The sequence below is a fragment of the Miniopterus natalensis genome, chromosome 19 (genome assembly GCF_054644295.1).
Source record: "Miniopterus natalensis isolate mMinNat1 chromosome 19, mMinNat1.hap1, whole genome shotgun sequence".
NCBI classification, from domain to species: domain Eukaryota; kingdom Metazoa; phylum Chordata; class Mammalia; order Chiroptera; family Miniopteridae; genus Miniopterus; species Miniopterus natalensis.
In genome coordinates this window covers 39003409-39019372 of record NC_142099.1, presented here as the reverse complement: position 1 = coordinate 39019372, position 15964 = coordinate 39003409, and the positions used below count along the sequence as shown (strand labels likewise).

General features: G+C 45.8%; 1 protein-coding gene across 4 annotated transcripts in view; it reads left to right on the top strand.

The window, feature by feature from the left end:
- UAP1 (UDP-N-acetylglucosamine pyrophosphorylase 1) overlaps positions 1–5757 on the top strand; it is a 28990-nt gene extending 23233 nt beyond the window's left edge. For 3 of the 4 annotated variants that reach the window (XM_087827661.1, XM_087827662.1, XM_016210441.2), the window contains 4 exons: positions 215–403; positions 1392–1442; positions 4668–4734; positions 5253–5757. In XM_087827661.1, coding sequence (XP_087683787.1) covers positions 215–403; positions 1392–1442; positions 4668–4734; positions 5253–5345 — 400 coding nt within the window. In that variant the 3' untranslated portion in view covers positions 5346–5757. The remainder of the gene's footprint in view (positions 1–214; positions 404–1391; positions 1443–4667; positions 4735–5252) is intronic. The other variant, XM_087827663.1, reaches the window with a different exon arrangement.
- Positions 5758–15964: the final 10207 nt, after the last annotated feature.

The following is a 15964-nucleotide window of genomic DNA, read 5'->3' as shown; positions in this document are numbered from 1 at the left end:
AGACATGAAGGGGTTCTTGGTGCACCAAGGTTCCTGGTCTTTCTGACTAGTTTGGGTGGAAGTGATCTCATTGCCTTGGAGAAGTGTGTTCTCCTTTCAACGCTTGTCCGAGACTGAGTGGAGACCTGCTAGTGTGGGGTGGAGGCTGAGCTGTGGGAGCCACACTGCCAGCAGCCTTACTTGTAGTCAGGTGTCCTTGTTCGGTTCCCTGCAGGAAGTTTGTGGTGTATGAGGTGTTACGGGAAGATGAGTTCTCCCCTCTGAAGAACGCTGACAGTCAGAATGGCAAGGACAACCCGACCACGGCCCGGCACGCTCTCCTGTCCCTTCATCACTGTTGGGTGCTCAACGCTGGGGGCCACTTCATTGATGAGAACGGCTCCCGCCTGCCTGCCATTCCCCGGTAAGCCCCTGCCTCCCGACCTTCCTCCAGGCCGTCCTCCTCTCTCATGTTTCCTACGTCTTGAACCCCTGTGGGCACTTCCTGATGGGAACTGGGGGCAGCTCTGCCCGTGACAAGGGGAAGGCCAGCCTCTCCTCCTAAAGAGGAGCCTGCCTTTTCCCCATGTTTCAGACAGACCTCCACCACGTCGGGACAGGACTCCCACTGAACAGTGGCTGGAGGCAGCCCTTCTGGGGTGCCTGTGGGTCAGGCCTTCAGCAGCAGCTGTACCACAGGGCAAGAGGATTGGTCACCCCACACATGTGGGCTCAGGACAAGTGCTGTCTGGGGGACCCCAAAGTCCCACCACCTACACTACCTGTGAGACACAGGCCACTGTGTCTCACCATGGCAGCCGCAGGTCATGAAAGAGGTGCCAGGAAGGGGAGCGAATGCCACTAACAGTCCCTGATACTCAACCTTGAGAGGAGCTCTGGGATTTTAGAACTTAAAACAAGAAAGCACGTAGAGCTATTCAGACCAGAGACAAAGCCCTTTCAAGCTGAATCTCATATTTATGATAAAACCTTCACTGCCACCTAGAAGTCCCCTCTAATTGTTCTGTGTTTCTGTGCTTACATAAAGTGGTTCTGCCATATCGTTTGTACTCTCACGGGATGAAGTGTTTGGTGGGGCGCAGGAGCACGGAGCCCTGGGTCAGCGCTGGGCCCAGGACGGAGCCTGCTGGCCTGGGCTGTCACAGGAGGGGCGGTGTTGAGTGGGGTTAGGCCAGGGCCAGGGCCGGGCCTGCCTCATCATCCAGCTTGCTCTGACATGTCAGGATGTCCTCACACTTCATCTTGGGACTGAGTTTATTTTTCAGCCCCTCCATCTCCTTTGCTGAGTTTATTAATCAGTCCTGCCTTCCAGTCAGGTACAGTTGGCAGTTCCACTTCATCGTTATGTGTGGTTTGCTCCTTCCCATTAATGCTTCTTTATTCCTACATAGCACTGCTGCGAGCGGACAGTCAGAGGCCGTCACAGCCGATGTCAATGACAAGTAAATATCCCAGCCTGCTGCCACGCATGGTGACGGGCTGTGCTTCCTCGCACTAACGGGCAGCCATGTAGTGTAGCGCTCTGCCTTCTGGGCTGGGGTGGAGCTTCGGTGGGGGTGCTGCTTCCTTGGTGGCAGGCGTTTGTCGGGATGACCTAACTCAGAGCCACAGTGCATGCTGGACATGGCCGCATGCCTTACTAAGAGCCCACCCACAGTGTCTGAGCGGGCAGTGATGCTTTGACAAGTGACAGGTAAGATCCAGAGCAGGCCCTACGCTGGGAGCGCATACCTGTCAGCAGGAGCCTAGTGAGAGAGGAGTAATTCTGTGGGGTGTCTCCCTGCACTGGGCATAGTGCCTGAGGCCCTGAGCGGGAGAAAACTGCTCTTTGATTTATTCTCAGATTAACACCTCCCCGTTTTGGTCTCTGTGTTAATTTTTGTCACTTACTATCCTGCTGCTAAGAAAGAGCAGATAATTTATAGCTGGAAGTACTTCATGCTCTCTCTCCTCTGGGCTTGACAGAGTTTGAAAAACCATTATCTTTATAGCTAAAGAGACAGCATCATATGCCTGTTACATGTTCAGGGTTGTTAGGTTTAGTTTGAATTGTAAGTTTTTAAGACAACTTGGGACATGTGCATAGGGTCCGGTGCAGGGACAGGAGTTTTCTCTGCAACAGCGGAGCACTGATGTCGGTCTGTCTCATCTGTGTGCTTTTCTGGCCTGTGCCATTTATCTTGGCCTGCAGAGGCAGGTCCCATAACTGTCAGTGTCTGGGATGTGGCCCTGAACACGGGAAGGGGACCCGCAGATCCGGCTGGTTTCTTCCAGGAGCCACTGGTGACCGTTCCCCTCATTCTTGGGGACTGGGTACAGGGCCCTCCATTCTCTGTCCATCCAGCATCTGAAAGCGAGCTGCCTTCATGATTTAAGAAAGAGATTTTTGACCCTAAATTTCCTTCTCATTGAACTACAGCTTTTAACCTGAAAAGTGAAAATATCTTAATTATACACCTGAAAGCAACCTCCAGCTTCTCAGTTAAGACGCAAAAAGTCTTAAAGTTAGTCCTTGTTCAGGTTCTTTTAGTGACTGCTTTTCTCCCTGTTTACTGTACTTTACTCACGTGGGATAATTGAACTGACACCTTTTTCCCCAGATGAGGTCATGGCCTTAGCTGTGGCTCTTGCTGAGGTCCTAAAAGATGCCCAAGGGTGGGGAAGCTGGGGATCTTGAGGATGGAGGGAAGGAAGGAAGGATGCTGGGTAGGCCTGATGGAGTGGCGTTATTTCCATTTTCACCTGAACAGGGTCAGCCACCGAAAGCAGGCTTGGCTGAAGAATTGGGGCAATAGTGTGACTGGGCTGGTTTGTCTGCCTCCTGAGGTTTTACATTTGGTGATGTGGCTCTGTCTGTTTCCTCCAGGGATTTGCTTGTTAAAATCGACTTTCTTAGTTTTTGAGAGGATCTGTGTGGTTTGAGGGAGGTTCTGTTTAGGCCAGCTGTGTGTTCCTTGGGTTCAAGACCACCTCCTGATCCTGGCACCCCAAGTCCCTCACAGCTTTAGGTGGGGTGGGACCTCTTTCCCATTTGGTTTATGTGACTCCTAGCTTCCCCGGGGGGCTGAGCCAAGTTTCCGGGGCTCTTGTGATAGAGCCTGATGCAGGCCTGGAGAGCTGCCCACCCTACCTTTTAAAGCATATTTCTCCGCATCATCTGTGGGCTGCCTACCCCCAACAGACAGCAGGTGCTGTCCGCGTACAGGTGCTGAAGTAGGTCTCGCTGAGAACAATTCACTTCTCAGCCCATTGGGAGGCCATGATGCACACACATGATAGTACATGTTTATATCAAATGTGTGGCATAAATAACAATTACCCAGTAGGCAGTGACTTAGCAGAAGTCTAATAAACATTATTGTATAAGAATACATGAAACAGTGGTCAAGGGAAGGATGGGCTTGAGCTGAATGTTGGTGCTTGGGAGGATTAGGCTAGTCATAGGGACCTTGTGGAGGATGAGTTGCGATAACCCAGAGTGAGTGGCCTGGTCTGAGTGCAGTGTCAGGATGGTTGTTGGAGTAGGACATGGAGCACCTTGAATGCAGCTGATGGTTCTATTGGAGAAAGACTGGGTGTGGCCACACTTAGGAGCCTTGGTCCTGTGGACCCTCATGTAGCTCCAGGCTGCATATCAGCCAAGGAAGAGAGCCATGGAGCTCTCATGAAATTTCATTTTATCTCATTTTTTTAACCCTCACCCAAGGATATATTTTCCATTGCTTTTCAGAGAGAGTGGGAGGGAGAGAGAGGGAGAAACATCGATGTGAGAGACATCAATTGGTCGCCTCCCACATGCACCCCAGTTGGGGCCAGGGAGTGAACCTGCAATCGAGGCACGTGCCTTTGGTCAGAATCGAACCCAGGACCCTTCAGTCTGTGGGCCGACACTCTAACCACTGAGCCAAACCGGCTAGGGCGACTTTTTATTTTAAACACTGTTTACTGACTTTGTGTTAAGTAATTGAGAAACTCAGGATGGCAAGTGGCTGTCAGTGTTGAATGTGATCTAGAGGAGGTGTGTCGTGACCAGGCCTGGCCTTCGTGGGGTGTGTCCTGCTTCCGCTGTTTAAGGGACTTTGGTGAGAGCAACGGAGGAGATGCTCTGTATCTGTGCTGTCCAGTCGTCAGCTGTTTGTGGCTACAGAGCACTTAAAATGTGGTCATCATGATAGTGGAACTGAATTTTAAACTTATAATTAATTTTTACAGTTTTAAGGAGCTTAACTTTGGGTAGCCCGAGTGGCTGCCAGAGGGGGTTCTGCGGTGTTAACATCTTTGTTGATGTTTGTGCCTAACTCACTAGGTTGTGGAAAGGATCAAAGTACCTAGTGACATACCTGGAACATAGTCTGCGTTCACTAAGTAGTCCCTTCTTTGTCAAATAAAACCTAGAAGTGATGACCATGAGATGTCAGTAGGGTGTGCGTGCACCAGTGGGGTGAGGTAGGTGCTTGACGAGCTAACTGTTGGCACATGTCCCAGATGGTGCATTCCGACCATGACACTTTCATGTGAACTTAACCCTCAAGGCTTTGGCGGTCACCAGGCTGTTCACTAGCAGAGCTTTGTGCTCGGCGAGCTTCTCGGAGGAAGGCCGTGTGCCATCCTTTTGTTCTGGTGAGTGACGTGGGGATCAGTCTGTAATGCACGTGGTCTCTCCTCAGCCTAAAGGACGCCAACGATGTCCCGATCCAGTGCGAAATCTCCCCCCTCGTCTCCTACGCTGGCGAAGTAAGTGTCTGCTCTCTTCCTACTTGTAAAAGTGGAGCCTGGTTCTGTTTGACGATTAAGTGGAGTCCCCCTCAGAGAAGACAGAGCATTTCGGGGACCCCGCCCTGTGGAGCTCATCCTGGGCAGGAGCCACCAAGCTGCCTCTGCACTCAGCTCTTTTCCTCAGAGTCCTGTCCCTGCTCTGCCTCTGACCCCTGAGTGCGCTGGTTCCCACCCTGCTTAGAAAGGGACCTGCACTTGGGACGATTACAGGAAGAGTGAGCAGCATCTTACTAACTTTAGAAACTGCAGTATAATCAGAATAATCTTACTCTTCTGTTGTTTCATACTGTTATGAATGGTCATTAAGCTCAGTTTACAGTGTGTACCAAATAGATTTTTATTGACTTAAATTCTACATCTCAGCCCAGCTTTGGTTGTTCATGCTTTAAATCATCATTACAGCCCTGGGCCCAGTATCGTGCATCACCAGTATCCACCCACTTTCTAACCATGTTTCCCCTCCACCCTCCTCCCAGGGACTGGAAAGTTACGTGGCCAACAGGGAATTCCACGCACCTTTGATCATCGATGAGCGTGGGGTCCACGAGCTGGTGAAAAACGGGGTGTGAGGCAGGCGCTGTCCTCACAGTAAGAGCAGCTTCTCTTGATGGGTGGACTGGGACCTGTAGGACCCACAGGTCTGCTTCGCGAACCCTTGGTAGCTGCTGCACATTCCCTGGGATCCAGAGGACTGGACTTCAGAGCAGTTATGTTCTCAGCTCACTGTCTTATTTATATTTTTCAATTGTATAATTTTTCCCAAGCCCTGGAGACCGTTGCCATCTGCAGCTTGTCTGGTTGGCATGTGGCACCCTCCTCGGGCCTGGGAGTGTCTCTCCTCACAGTTGTACATGGTAATAACATGCCTTGTTCATGCCGAGAGGTATCTGTGATACTGAGAGCTTGATTTATTTTATCAAAAAGTAAACTTTTTAAGAAAGTAATTTAAAAGGAAAATAAACTTTTCTTTTAGTCTCTGGAGTGTCATTTGTACCTTGAGGAATTCATTCTGTTGGGAAAACAGGAAACTTGGGAGAAACTTGAGATAATACAAAAAACAAATCACCATCGTGGGAAATTGCAGACTCAGAGTTTTCTAACAAGTGCCTGACTCTGGACTTGGTTCTCGCCCAGAGAGGCAGTGTCCTCCACGGGCGCATTGGGCTGTGTTGGGATGTGAGCACTGAGCACAGCTGAGGGGGTGGGATGAAGGGGCCAGCACCTGGGACGTGTCCTCAGCAGGATGTCTGGCTCACAGTCCCGTCAGGCTGGGGACCTCGTTTCATATCAGTGCTTCATTCTCTGCCCAAGTGTCTGTGGCATTGAGGGTTCAGAAGAATGTAGTTCCTGCATTTCCCTAGGCAAGTTACCACTGTCATTCCAGGTGTTTGGGGGTTTTTTTTGTGGCAGGGGACGGGGGGAGTGTTGTTTGTTTCCAGGTAGAAGATTTTTAAGAAAGAGAAGAGTGTGGTTATAAAAATATGGGCCATAGATTACTTGTAAGGGTTCTCTGTGTCTAAAATAAGGTTTGTGTGAAAATATTGAGTTTATAAATACATTTTACATAGCATTTATTGACCAAACTCATAAAATTAGCATCTGGATAAATGAGAAATTCCAAAAATTATGTCTAGAGGAGAGCTTAACAGCCCGATTTCGCTGTTTTCCATCCCATTTCTCAAAAAGATTTGTAAGGCTTGTGTTCTCCATCGGAATGAGCTCCTCGTGGGTGTGAGGGCAGGCCTGGCTGGTCTCGTTTCCTCCACCGCTCCCTCCCGCCCTTAGGTAGCACCTGCCATGGCCAGATGCCGGGACTGGAGGCTGGGACTGGGGTTTGATTGGAAAGGACTGGGGTGGGAGCCGGGTGTGAGGTGGTGGCAGTCTGTTCCTTCATGAGTCCCTGAAAAATAACTGCCTACTTAGAAAATACAGAATCGGGCCCGGCTGGGCGTGGCTCAGCAGTTGAGCGTCGACCTAGGATCCAGGTGATCGGGGTTTGATTCCTGGTCAGGGCACATGCCCGGGTTGCAGGCTCGATCAGTGACTCTCATCATTGATGTTTCTGTCTCTCTCTCTCCCTCTCCTTTCCTTTCTCCGAAATCAATAAAGATACATTAAAAAGAAAAGAAAAGAAAATGTAGAATAGGGTACATGTTTATGAAAATGGGAGTTAGAGGCTTTGGCAGCAGAGTGGGATTAAAATCCAATGGCACCTGACTCTTGAACCCTGATTTCAGGAAGCTGTGAGGGCCACCCTGCCACGCCTTCTCACCCCACAATGTCTGGAAAATGCCACATGCATTGGCCTAGCCTTTGAATGGATGAAAGAGCCAGACAGTGTGTGGCCGCTCTGAAGCTGCCAGGGTCAGGAGGGTGGAGAAAACTCAGGGAGGGAGAGCAGTCCACGTGAAAGGCAACGAGGTCAGAGCTTGGATTGGCCCCCAAGAGGCCAGATCAGGACCAGATGCTGCCTGCCACCAGGGCCACGCCCAGGGCAGTGAGAAGTAAGGGGAATTGCGACACGGTCATGCAACAGCAGCTCGGCCAGTCACTGCTCTCAAGCTTCTGTCCCATTTCCTCTTAATTTATAGGAAGGAGTGTGTGTGTCTGTGTGTGCGTGCATATGTATCTGTATGTGTGCTTGTGTGTGTTTATATGTGTGCATGCATGTGTATGTGTCTGTGTATGTGCTTGCATGTATTTATGTGCCTGTATGTGTCGGTATGTGTGCTTACATGTGTTTATATGTGTATCTGTATGCATGTGTGTGCACGTGTCTGTAGGTACATGTGTATGTCTGCCTGTTGTGTGTGTATCTGTGTGTGTGCGTATGTATCTGTGTGTGCCTGTATGTGTCTGCATGTTGTATGGGTCTGTGTGTGTGCACATGGGGGTGTGTGTGGTTGCAGGGACTAGCAGAACAGTTCTGGGAATAACTAATCAGTGTTTAAACCAGAATGGGCTATATTTAGATGAGTGGCTGTTTCAGTGGGAAAGTTTTTCCTCACACTCTCCCCCTCCCTTTATTACACTCACTGCACATGTGTCCACTGCTTAGAAGAGACACTGAGGTCTGTGCACTTGGCAGCAGAGAAGAGGGCCTGAGGACATGAAATGTGTTGGATTCTGTTCATTACGCTTTGGGGCAGGAACTTCAATAACGTGCTTCTGGGTCATGAGAAGAAAAACCACACCATATGATTTGTGCCTCGGGACACAGGTGGAAGTGGAAAACTCTACCCCCACAGACAACACCGTTGTCAGGCTGCTTGGCTCATTGACCTTGTCTCAGAGATGAGAATGTCCAGATGGTGATCAAACCAAAGGCCCAGAGCATCTTTCCAGCCACCTCTGTTGGGAAAGGGCTGTTTTGCCTCACCTCTCTGCCCTTGCCTCTGTACTTCATTGGCCTTCCTGCAGTGACACTGGGGCTTGTTTCTGGAGTTGCCTGGAGTCTCCTGGACGGTGGCACAGCCGTGGCCCTTGCGTGTCCTACCTCAATCAGCCTGCTGCCTGTCAGGGTTGCGGGGAGTGACCCCTGTGGATAAGATGAGGTCACACTGAAGCCCTGGCACAGATTTCATGGCTGATCTTTCACTGACTTCCTCAGGGCACACAGGCTGGTTCCTGAGTGAGCTGCTCCCGGGGCCTGTCCGCTGTCTCGGGTTTGGGAGGCCTGTGTGGCCTTCCGGTAGGTTGTTTCTGTGCAGCAGAGGGCAGCAGTCTCCAACGCTCAGGCACTAGGTTCTGGAACACTGGGATCTCTGTGTTTACCCCAGGGTGCTGGCACAGGGGCTCCAGGGGCCCACGTCCCACTCCAGGCCAACGTTCCGGGAGGGTCCCCCACAGCTGGACACACACAAACCGTCTCTGCTGTCACCACTCCCATTTGGAGAAGGACTAACAGATCACTTGGTCTGAGCCTTTTGTAGATGAGACAACCAAGGACCAAAGAGAAGCGACCCCCTTAAAGTCCCATGGCAAGTTAGTGATAACATTCAGGCTAGATTCTAGGGCAGCCAGACTTGGAGTGGAGGGTCACCAGTTCATTGAAGGTAATTAAAGGTCTAGGAGTGGATAAGACGGTAGGGACTGTAGAGGAAGAGGAGGAAGGGGAAGGTAGGCCCAGGACTGAGTCCCAGAAATAGTACCAACAGCATGGGTCACAGAAATTAGTAAAATTTCCTTATTTTTTATGTGTGCTCTCTCCAGACCTCCCTCCAACAAAAGTCCTTTGGGAAAAAGGGCCTGATAAGTTCATTTACACTAAGATGTTACTTGGCAGATTAAATTGTTACCTCTCTTGTGTTTAGAAAGTTAAATGATAGTAAAAAGATTATTGAAAAAAATGCCAGTTCTCTGCCCCACTCCTGTTCCACCTCCCCTTGCCCCAGTCCTGTTCCCTGGAAGTAACCACTAAGTTCTTGTAGCTTTTTCTTTGGTATTCATGTCCATATTTCCATATATATGTGCATCTGTATGTATATGGAATGATTTATAAATTTATCAGTCCTAGATGCTGTCTAATAACTTTCTGTTATGGTAGATGAGGGCTTAGCTTTCTAAATACCTTCTCTTATGTATCATCTTCCCTTCATCCTTCTGATACTGGGTCAAATCAATACCACCATTTTCAGTCTTATGATTATATAAATATGTTCCACAATTTCTCCGAGTAGTGTACAGTTATGTTTTCTTTTATGTACAACATTTTGTTTAATCTGGAGTTAATCATTTCCTCATTTTTTTTCATTTGCTTAGTTTGCTATTTTATCCAAATGCTCCAAAAAGAACTCTCAAATGCAAAGCATAATACCAAAATTTCAATTTCAAAATAGTCAAACACGTCAGACCTCCCTTCCACTTCCCTGCATTCTCCCACCTGGATGGGCTTCCTCTAAGCCTAATTTGCAGCTGTTGCCCAGGTTCCTCCTTTCACACCTTTTCTATGGTGGAGCCCCTGTTTCCGTGTCTTTTCTGCAAGAAAAGTACATTTTTGAGTCCTTGTATACATACTTTAACATTCTGATGGATAATTCGGCTGGGTACAGTGTTCTGGGTTGGAGAGATTTTCTCAGATGTGGAAGGCATTGATTTATTGCCCTCCAGCTTCCAGGGTTGCCGTGGAGCAACCTGACACAATACTGATTCTCAGTATGGATCCCTGTGTGTGCTGCTTCCTCTCTCTAAGCTTGGAGGACCTTTGCTCTCTTGGTTCTGATTTCATGATAAAATTACTTAGTGTGGAACATTTTTCATTAACTGTGCTGGCTTAATGAGAATGCTTTCAATGTGAGGTTTGTGTCCTTTCGTCCTTGGAAAATGTTTATATTTGCCCCTATGGCTTCACTGGTAATTTCTAGCAAACATTTAAAGAATTTACATCCATTCTTTTCAAGTTATTCCAAAATGTGGAATAGAAGGGACCATTTCCTAACTCACTTGATGAGACCAGCACTACCCTGATATTAAAGCTAGAGAAAGATGTCATGGGAAGGAAACTACAGAACAATATCCCTTATGAATCTAGACACAAAAATCCTCAATAAAATACTAGTAAAATGAATAAGGCAGGATATGAAAATAATTTTACACATGAACAAGTGGCATTTTTACCAAGAATGAAAGAGATTCAACATGTAAAATTTATTCAAGTGACTACACCACATTAAAAACACACAAAATCATCTAAATTGATGAAGAAAAAGCATTTGACAAAATCCAACACACTTTCATGATGAAAACATTTAACAATCTAGGAATAGAAGGAAATTTCCTTAATCTGACTAAAGGCATTTATGAAAATTCACAACTAATATATCAATGGTGAAAGACTGAAAGCTTTTCCCTTCAGATCTGGAGCAAGATGAGGTTGTCTGCTCTTGCCCCCTTCTCATCACCCCAGCGGCCCAGAGCAAACAGAAAAGAGCTAAGAGCAGCCTAGCTTGGTATAAAAGAAGAAAAAAGTATTTATTTTTATATGACATGATCTCGTATATAGAAGATACTAAGCAAAATATATACATACACACACGTGTTTGTTTTGATCCTCACTGGAGGATTTTTCCATTGCTTTTCAGAGAGTGTGAGAAGGAGGGGGGAGGGAGAGGCATCGCCCGGCTGCCTCCTGCACACACTCAGCTGGGGCTGGGGATTGAGCCTGCAACCCAGGTATGTGCCCTTAGCTGGAATCGAACCCAGGCCCCTTCAGCCTGCAGGCTGACACTAACCACTGAGCCACACCTGCTGGGGTGTGCTTGCTTATTTGTTAACCCTCACCTGAGGATACTTTTTCCATTGATTTCTACAGAGAGTGGGGAGGGGGGGGGCGGAGAGAGGAGAGAAACATCGACATGAGAGACACATAAATTGGTTGCTTCCATCATGCAACCCGACTGGGGATGGGGAACCTGCAACTAAGGAACATGTCCTTGACAAGGAATTGAACCCACGACCCTTCAGACTACTGGCTGATGCTCTAACCACTGAACAGCCAAACCAACCAGGGCCACTTTTTAAAAAAAAAAAATCTTTATTGATTTCAGAGAGAGGAAGGGAAAGAGAGATAGAAACATCAATGAAGAGAGGGTCATTGATCAGCTGCCTCCTGCACGTCCCCAACTGGGGATTGAGCCTGCAACCCCAGGCATGTGCCCTGACCGGAAATCGAACCCCGATCTCCTGGATCCTAGGTTGATACTCAACCACTGAGCCATGCCTGGCTGGGCAACACACTTTTTAAAAAAAAATCCATTCTTCAAATCACAGCCTTTTGATTGGAAGTTTAATTCATTTATATTTAATGTAATTACTAATAATCTGGTATTTACATCTTTCATTTTGTTGTTGTTTTCTTTTTAACTTATGTCATCCCCTCTCTGTCCCTACATTAATATCTTATTTTGTGTGTTAAATAGGTATTTTCTAGTGTACCAGTTCCCTTGCTTTTTCTTTTACTGTATATAGTTTTTAGTTTTTCTCCCTTGGAATTACAATTAACCTGTAACTTAAAACAATCTAGATCAAATGAATACCAACTTAATTTTAACAGTACATAAAAATAGTATTTAGTATAGTTCTGCTCCTTCCTTGCCCACTCCTTTCTGCTATTAGTACTTATATAAATATCTTTATACATGGTAAGCCTAACAACACATTTTTATAATTCTTGTTTTATTCAGTTGTTTTCTAAATCAGGAGAAGAAAAGTGTTAAAAACAAAAATACATCTATACAGTGTTTACATATACTTGTGTAGTTACTTTTACCAGTGCTTTTTATTTCTTCATATGAAGTCGAGTTTCTGTCTAGTCTTTTTTTTTTTTTTTTTTAAATTTCATCTGAAGGACTCTCTTTAGTATTTCTTTCAAGAAGTGTCTGCTAGTAATGAATGTTTTAAGTTTTAAAAAATATGGTAATAACTTAATTTCTCCTTCATTTTTGAAAGATAGTTTTGCAGGACATAAAATTGTTGGTTGGCATTGTTTTTGTTTCAGCACTTAAATATGTTATCTCACTGCCTTCTGACCTTTAATGGTGTCTGCTGAGGAGTCAGCATGTAATCTTAATTTGGATCTCTTGTTATTTTGAGTCATTTTTTCTCTTGATGCTTTCAAGATTCTGTTTTAGTCTTGGGCATTCAGTAGTTTGACTATTATAGTGTAGGTACAGATCCTTGGAGTTTATTGATCTTGGATGTGTAGATTAATGTTTGTCATCAAATTTGGTATGTTCTTGGGCATTATTTGTTCATATATTTCTTTTTCCTCTTTCTCCCTTCTTTTCTTCCAGGACACTCATTATGCGTATACTGAATCCTTGATAGTATCCCACGTCTCTGAGGCTCAGTTCATTGTTCTTTACATTTCTCAGACTGCGTAATCACCATCGATCTATCTTCAAGTTCACTGATTCTTACTTCTGCCAGCTCAGATCTTCTGCAGAACCTCTCTAGTGAATTTTAAATTTTGGTTATTTTACTTTTTAGCTCCAAAATTTCTGCTTAGTTTTTAAAATAACTTCTGCCTCTTTATATTATCTCTTTGGTGAGACAATTTTCTTATACTTTTAATTCCTTGGGTATAGTTTACTTTAGTTGTTAGAAAATATTTATGATAGCCTATTTAAAATCTTTGACTAGTAAGTTCAACATCTGGTCTTCCTCAAGTAGCTTTTATTGACTGCTTTTTTTTTCCTGTGTGGGCCATACTTTCCTGGTTGTGTGCATGTGTCCTTTTTTAAACAACAACAACAACTGGACAATTAAATTATATAATGTGACAACCTAGAAATCATGTTCTCCTCTCTCTCTAGGCGCAGTTTTTTGTTTTTTTGCTGTTGCTGTTTGCTTAGTAACTTTTTTTAACTCATCCTTCAGCCGGTATTCTTTGTGTGTGTGGCCTCTGGAATCTCTGCTAGATAATTTAAAGGTCAGTTACTGATTGGACAGAGATTTCCTTAAATGCTTTGAACCAAATAGTCTCCTCCTCTTTGCTGAGGAGCTCAGTCTTGGGACACACCAATACATGGACCAGCAGTTCCTTAGTTTTCACTTCCTGTTTGCACAGAGCCTCAAGGTTGGCCAGAAGTGAGAGCTTAGGTCTTCCTCAGATCTTTCCTAGGCATTCTTACAGACTGGTACGTGTGTGTGGTCTTCTAGGGACATGTTGAGGCTTTTCAGAGTCCCCTGTGGCTATAGCATACCCACATTTTCCTTTCAAGCTTTTTGGCCAGGCAGCCTGACTTGCTCCTTACATAGCTGCAATGTTAAACTTTTGCCACTATTGGTTTAATTGATTTAATTAATTGATTTGTCACAATTAATTGTTTTTGACAAATGTCCTAAGGATAGGTTATTTTGTTTGTTTTTTTCTGAGTGAGATCAAGCCCTGTAAATGGGGCTTTCCCAGAGGTACCAGGCAGGTAAAATAGTGACAGTTTTCTGGGATGTTGCTATTTGGGGAGGTCCACACTCCTCTGTCTGACTAGTGGCTACTAAGCTGCTGGGTTTCCCATATATCACGGTTTTGAGGCTGATGATTTTAAAGGCTACTGCAGAGCTGGGCAGAAGGGGATGTGAAGACAGTGAGTTGAAACTTCACAAATCTCACTATTCTTACCTAATTTCAGCCATTTCCTTCAATCCTCAGGTTGTTGTAAGCCCTTGGTTAATTCCTAGTTTCAAAGAGTTGACTTTGACAGTGTTTCTAGTAGATTTTGGGGGTGCTTCTCCTTTTGCTGACATTCGGGTGCAAGCCCAGGGGGAGAGAGGGACACATACATGTACATATGTCACCTTGAAATGGCTAAATCAATGCTTTAAAAATTGAGCCTCCACATTACCATTCCTCCTGTAAGATACTGGCTACAAGGCATCTCACGCAGGCAAATCATTTTACGATTCTGTGTCAGGGTCTGTAAGCATAGCCTCACAGCCTAGGTTCAGTTTAAAGTAAATCACCTCCCATGACTGACCCGGGCACTGATTTTTGGGAAGAGCACACACAGGTGGATGGAGATACATCCATATGCCTTATTTTTAAAGGACACCATTTAGAAGATACGCCTTTCACCCCTTAAACACATACTGTCATTGTCCTCAAAGGTTTATTTTTACTGGTGGACAAATTGGAGCATTGAATTTCATTGAGACCAGAGTGACTGATAACCAGTGGTTAGCTAAGGGACATGCTTTCTTGAGCCCTTTGTTTGTCTTACTTGATTTAGGTTAATGAACCAAAAGGAGTCAATGAGCAGTAAAGACTGACCCCGAGTGCTACTATGCCCTTGTGGGGATTTGAGGGAGGCCTGAGGCCCCGTCTGCCATCATTGAACCCCTGTGTGTTTTATTCTTTCAGAAGGTTCTGTGGAGAAAAAGCTGTTTAACTCACAGGTAGAGCCCTGCTTCGTGTTTGCAAACCAACCCTTGACTGAACGCATAATGAGAACACCAGTTTTCAGTTGGAGGCCAAATAAAAGTTCTATTTTAGACACGTTTCCTTATTTGTTTCAAGTGTGCCACTGACAGGATGATGACGGTCTCCCATTTCGATAACCCACCTCTTTTTCATGTTGAGCTTGCTCAGGTCCCCAAACCCAGAAACCAACCGTATTTTCACTTCACTCTTCTTTTCTCTGAAACTGCAAATTAGGTTTCTTTATAATATTCCAAAAACTGGCTTCCTTTCTCTTCTCCATCTCTGGGTTCTCCAATGGTTGCTACTCTGTGGAGCTGAATAACTGCGGGTGGTGTGTGGTGGTTCAAGTCCTGCATTTACCCAGCTCGCTGTTTAATCAGAAACAGGGCCCGACCTCTTGGGGAGCCAGACCTTGCTGGGTGCACCTGCAACCGACGCACCTGCAACCGACGCACCTGCCTCTCGGACCGAGCTGCTCATGTCTGGCTTTCCACAGACAATGGAGATGCTTAGGACACACAGGACGTGTAAAATTCTATCAGGTGACAACATCTGAAAGTGAAGGATTAGAAGTTTAACTGATATTCTATTTTTATTACTCCACAGGAGGCTTTCATGGGGCTGCGTTTTCTGTGCTTTTCATTTCCTTCAAGACATTACTCTCAAATGTCCTTTCTGGGATATGATCATGATTATGTAATATTGTGTTTTAGACTTGAGACTCTGTGGGTTGTTTCTAGAGACTCTGTCTTTTCAACTAATTTCAAAATAGAAATAAAAATGCTGGAGGATTGAGAGCTGGGGGCCAGGTTGATGCAGTTGGCCCTCAGTAAACTTTGCCCTTTAATGCTCTCTGGGTGTCCTCAGTCTTTCATAAATCACTTCAGATTTTCATCAACTGTTGGGTCACCTTTCCAGCATTTTCCGTGAGATAGGTCAGGAATCGGGACACCTGGGCTCTCTCACCTGTCTTGTGATGAACCAGAGAGACTGGGGCCAGGTCACGATTCCTTCTGAGCCTTGGTCTCCTGGTCTGCAGAGTGCAGCGGGGTGTGTGTGTGTGTAGGATGTGGCTCAATGAGCTGCATGTGTGTTTTTCTGTGACTGTGAAATACCCTGGTTGTGCAATATGAGCCTCATTCATCCATGCCTTTGGCTTCTCCTAATGTTCTTGCTAGTCACCCTCTTTCCATGTATTTTCATTGTATATCTATTTTCCCGTCTTCTATGTTGTAGCTAGTTCACATGTATCCAGTGGTTTCTATGAGGCAG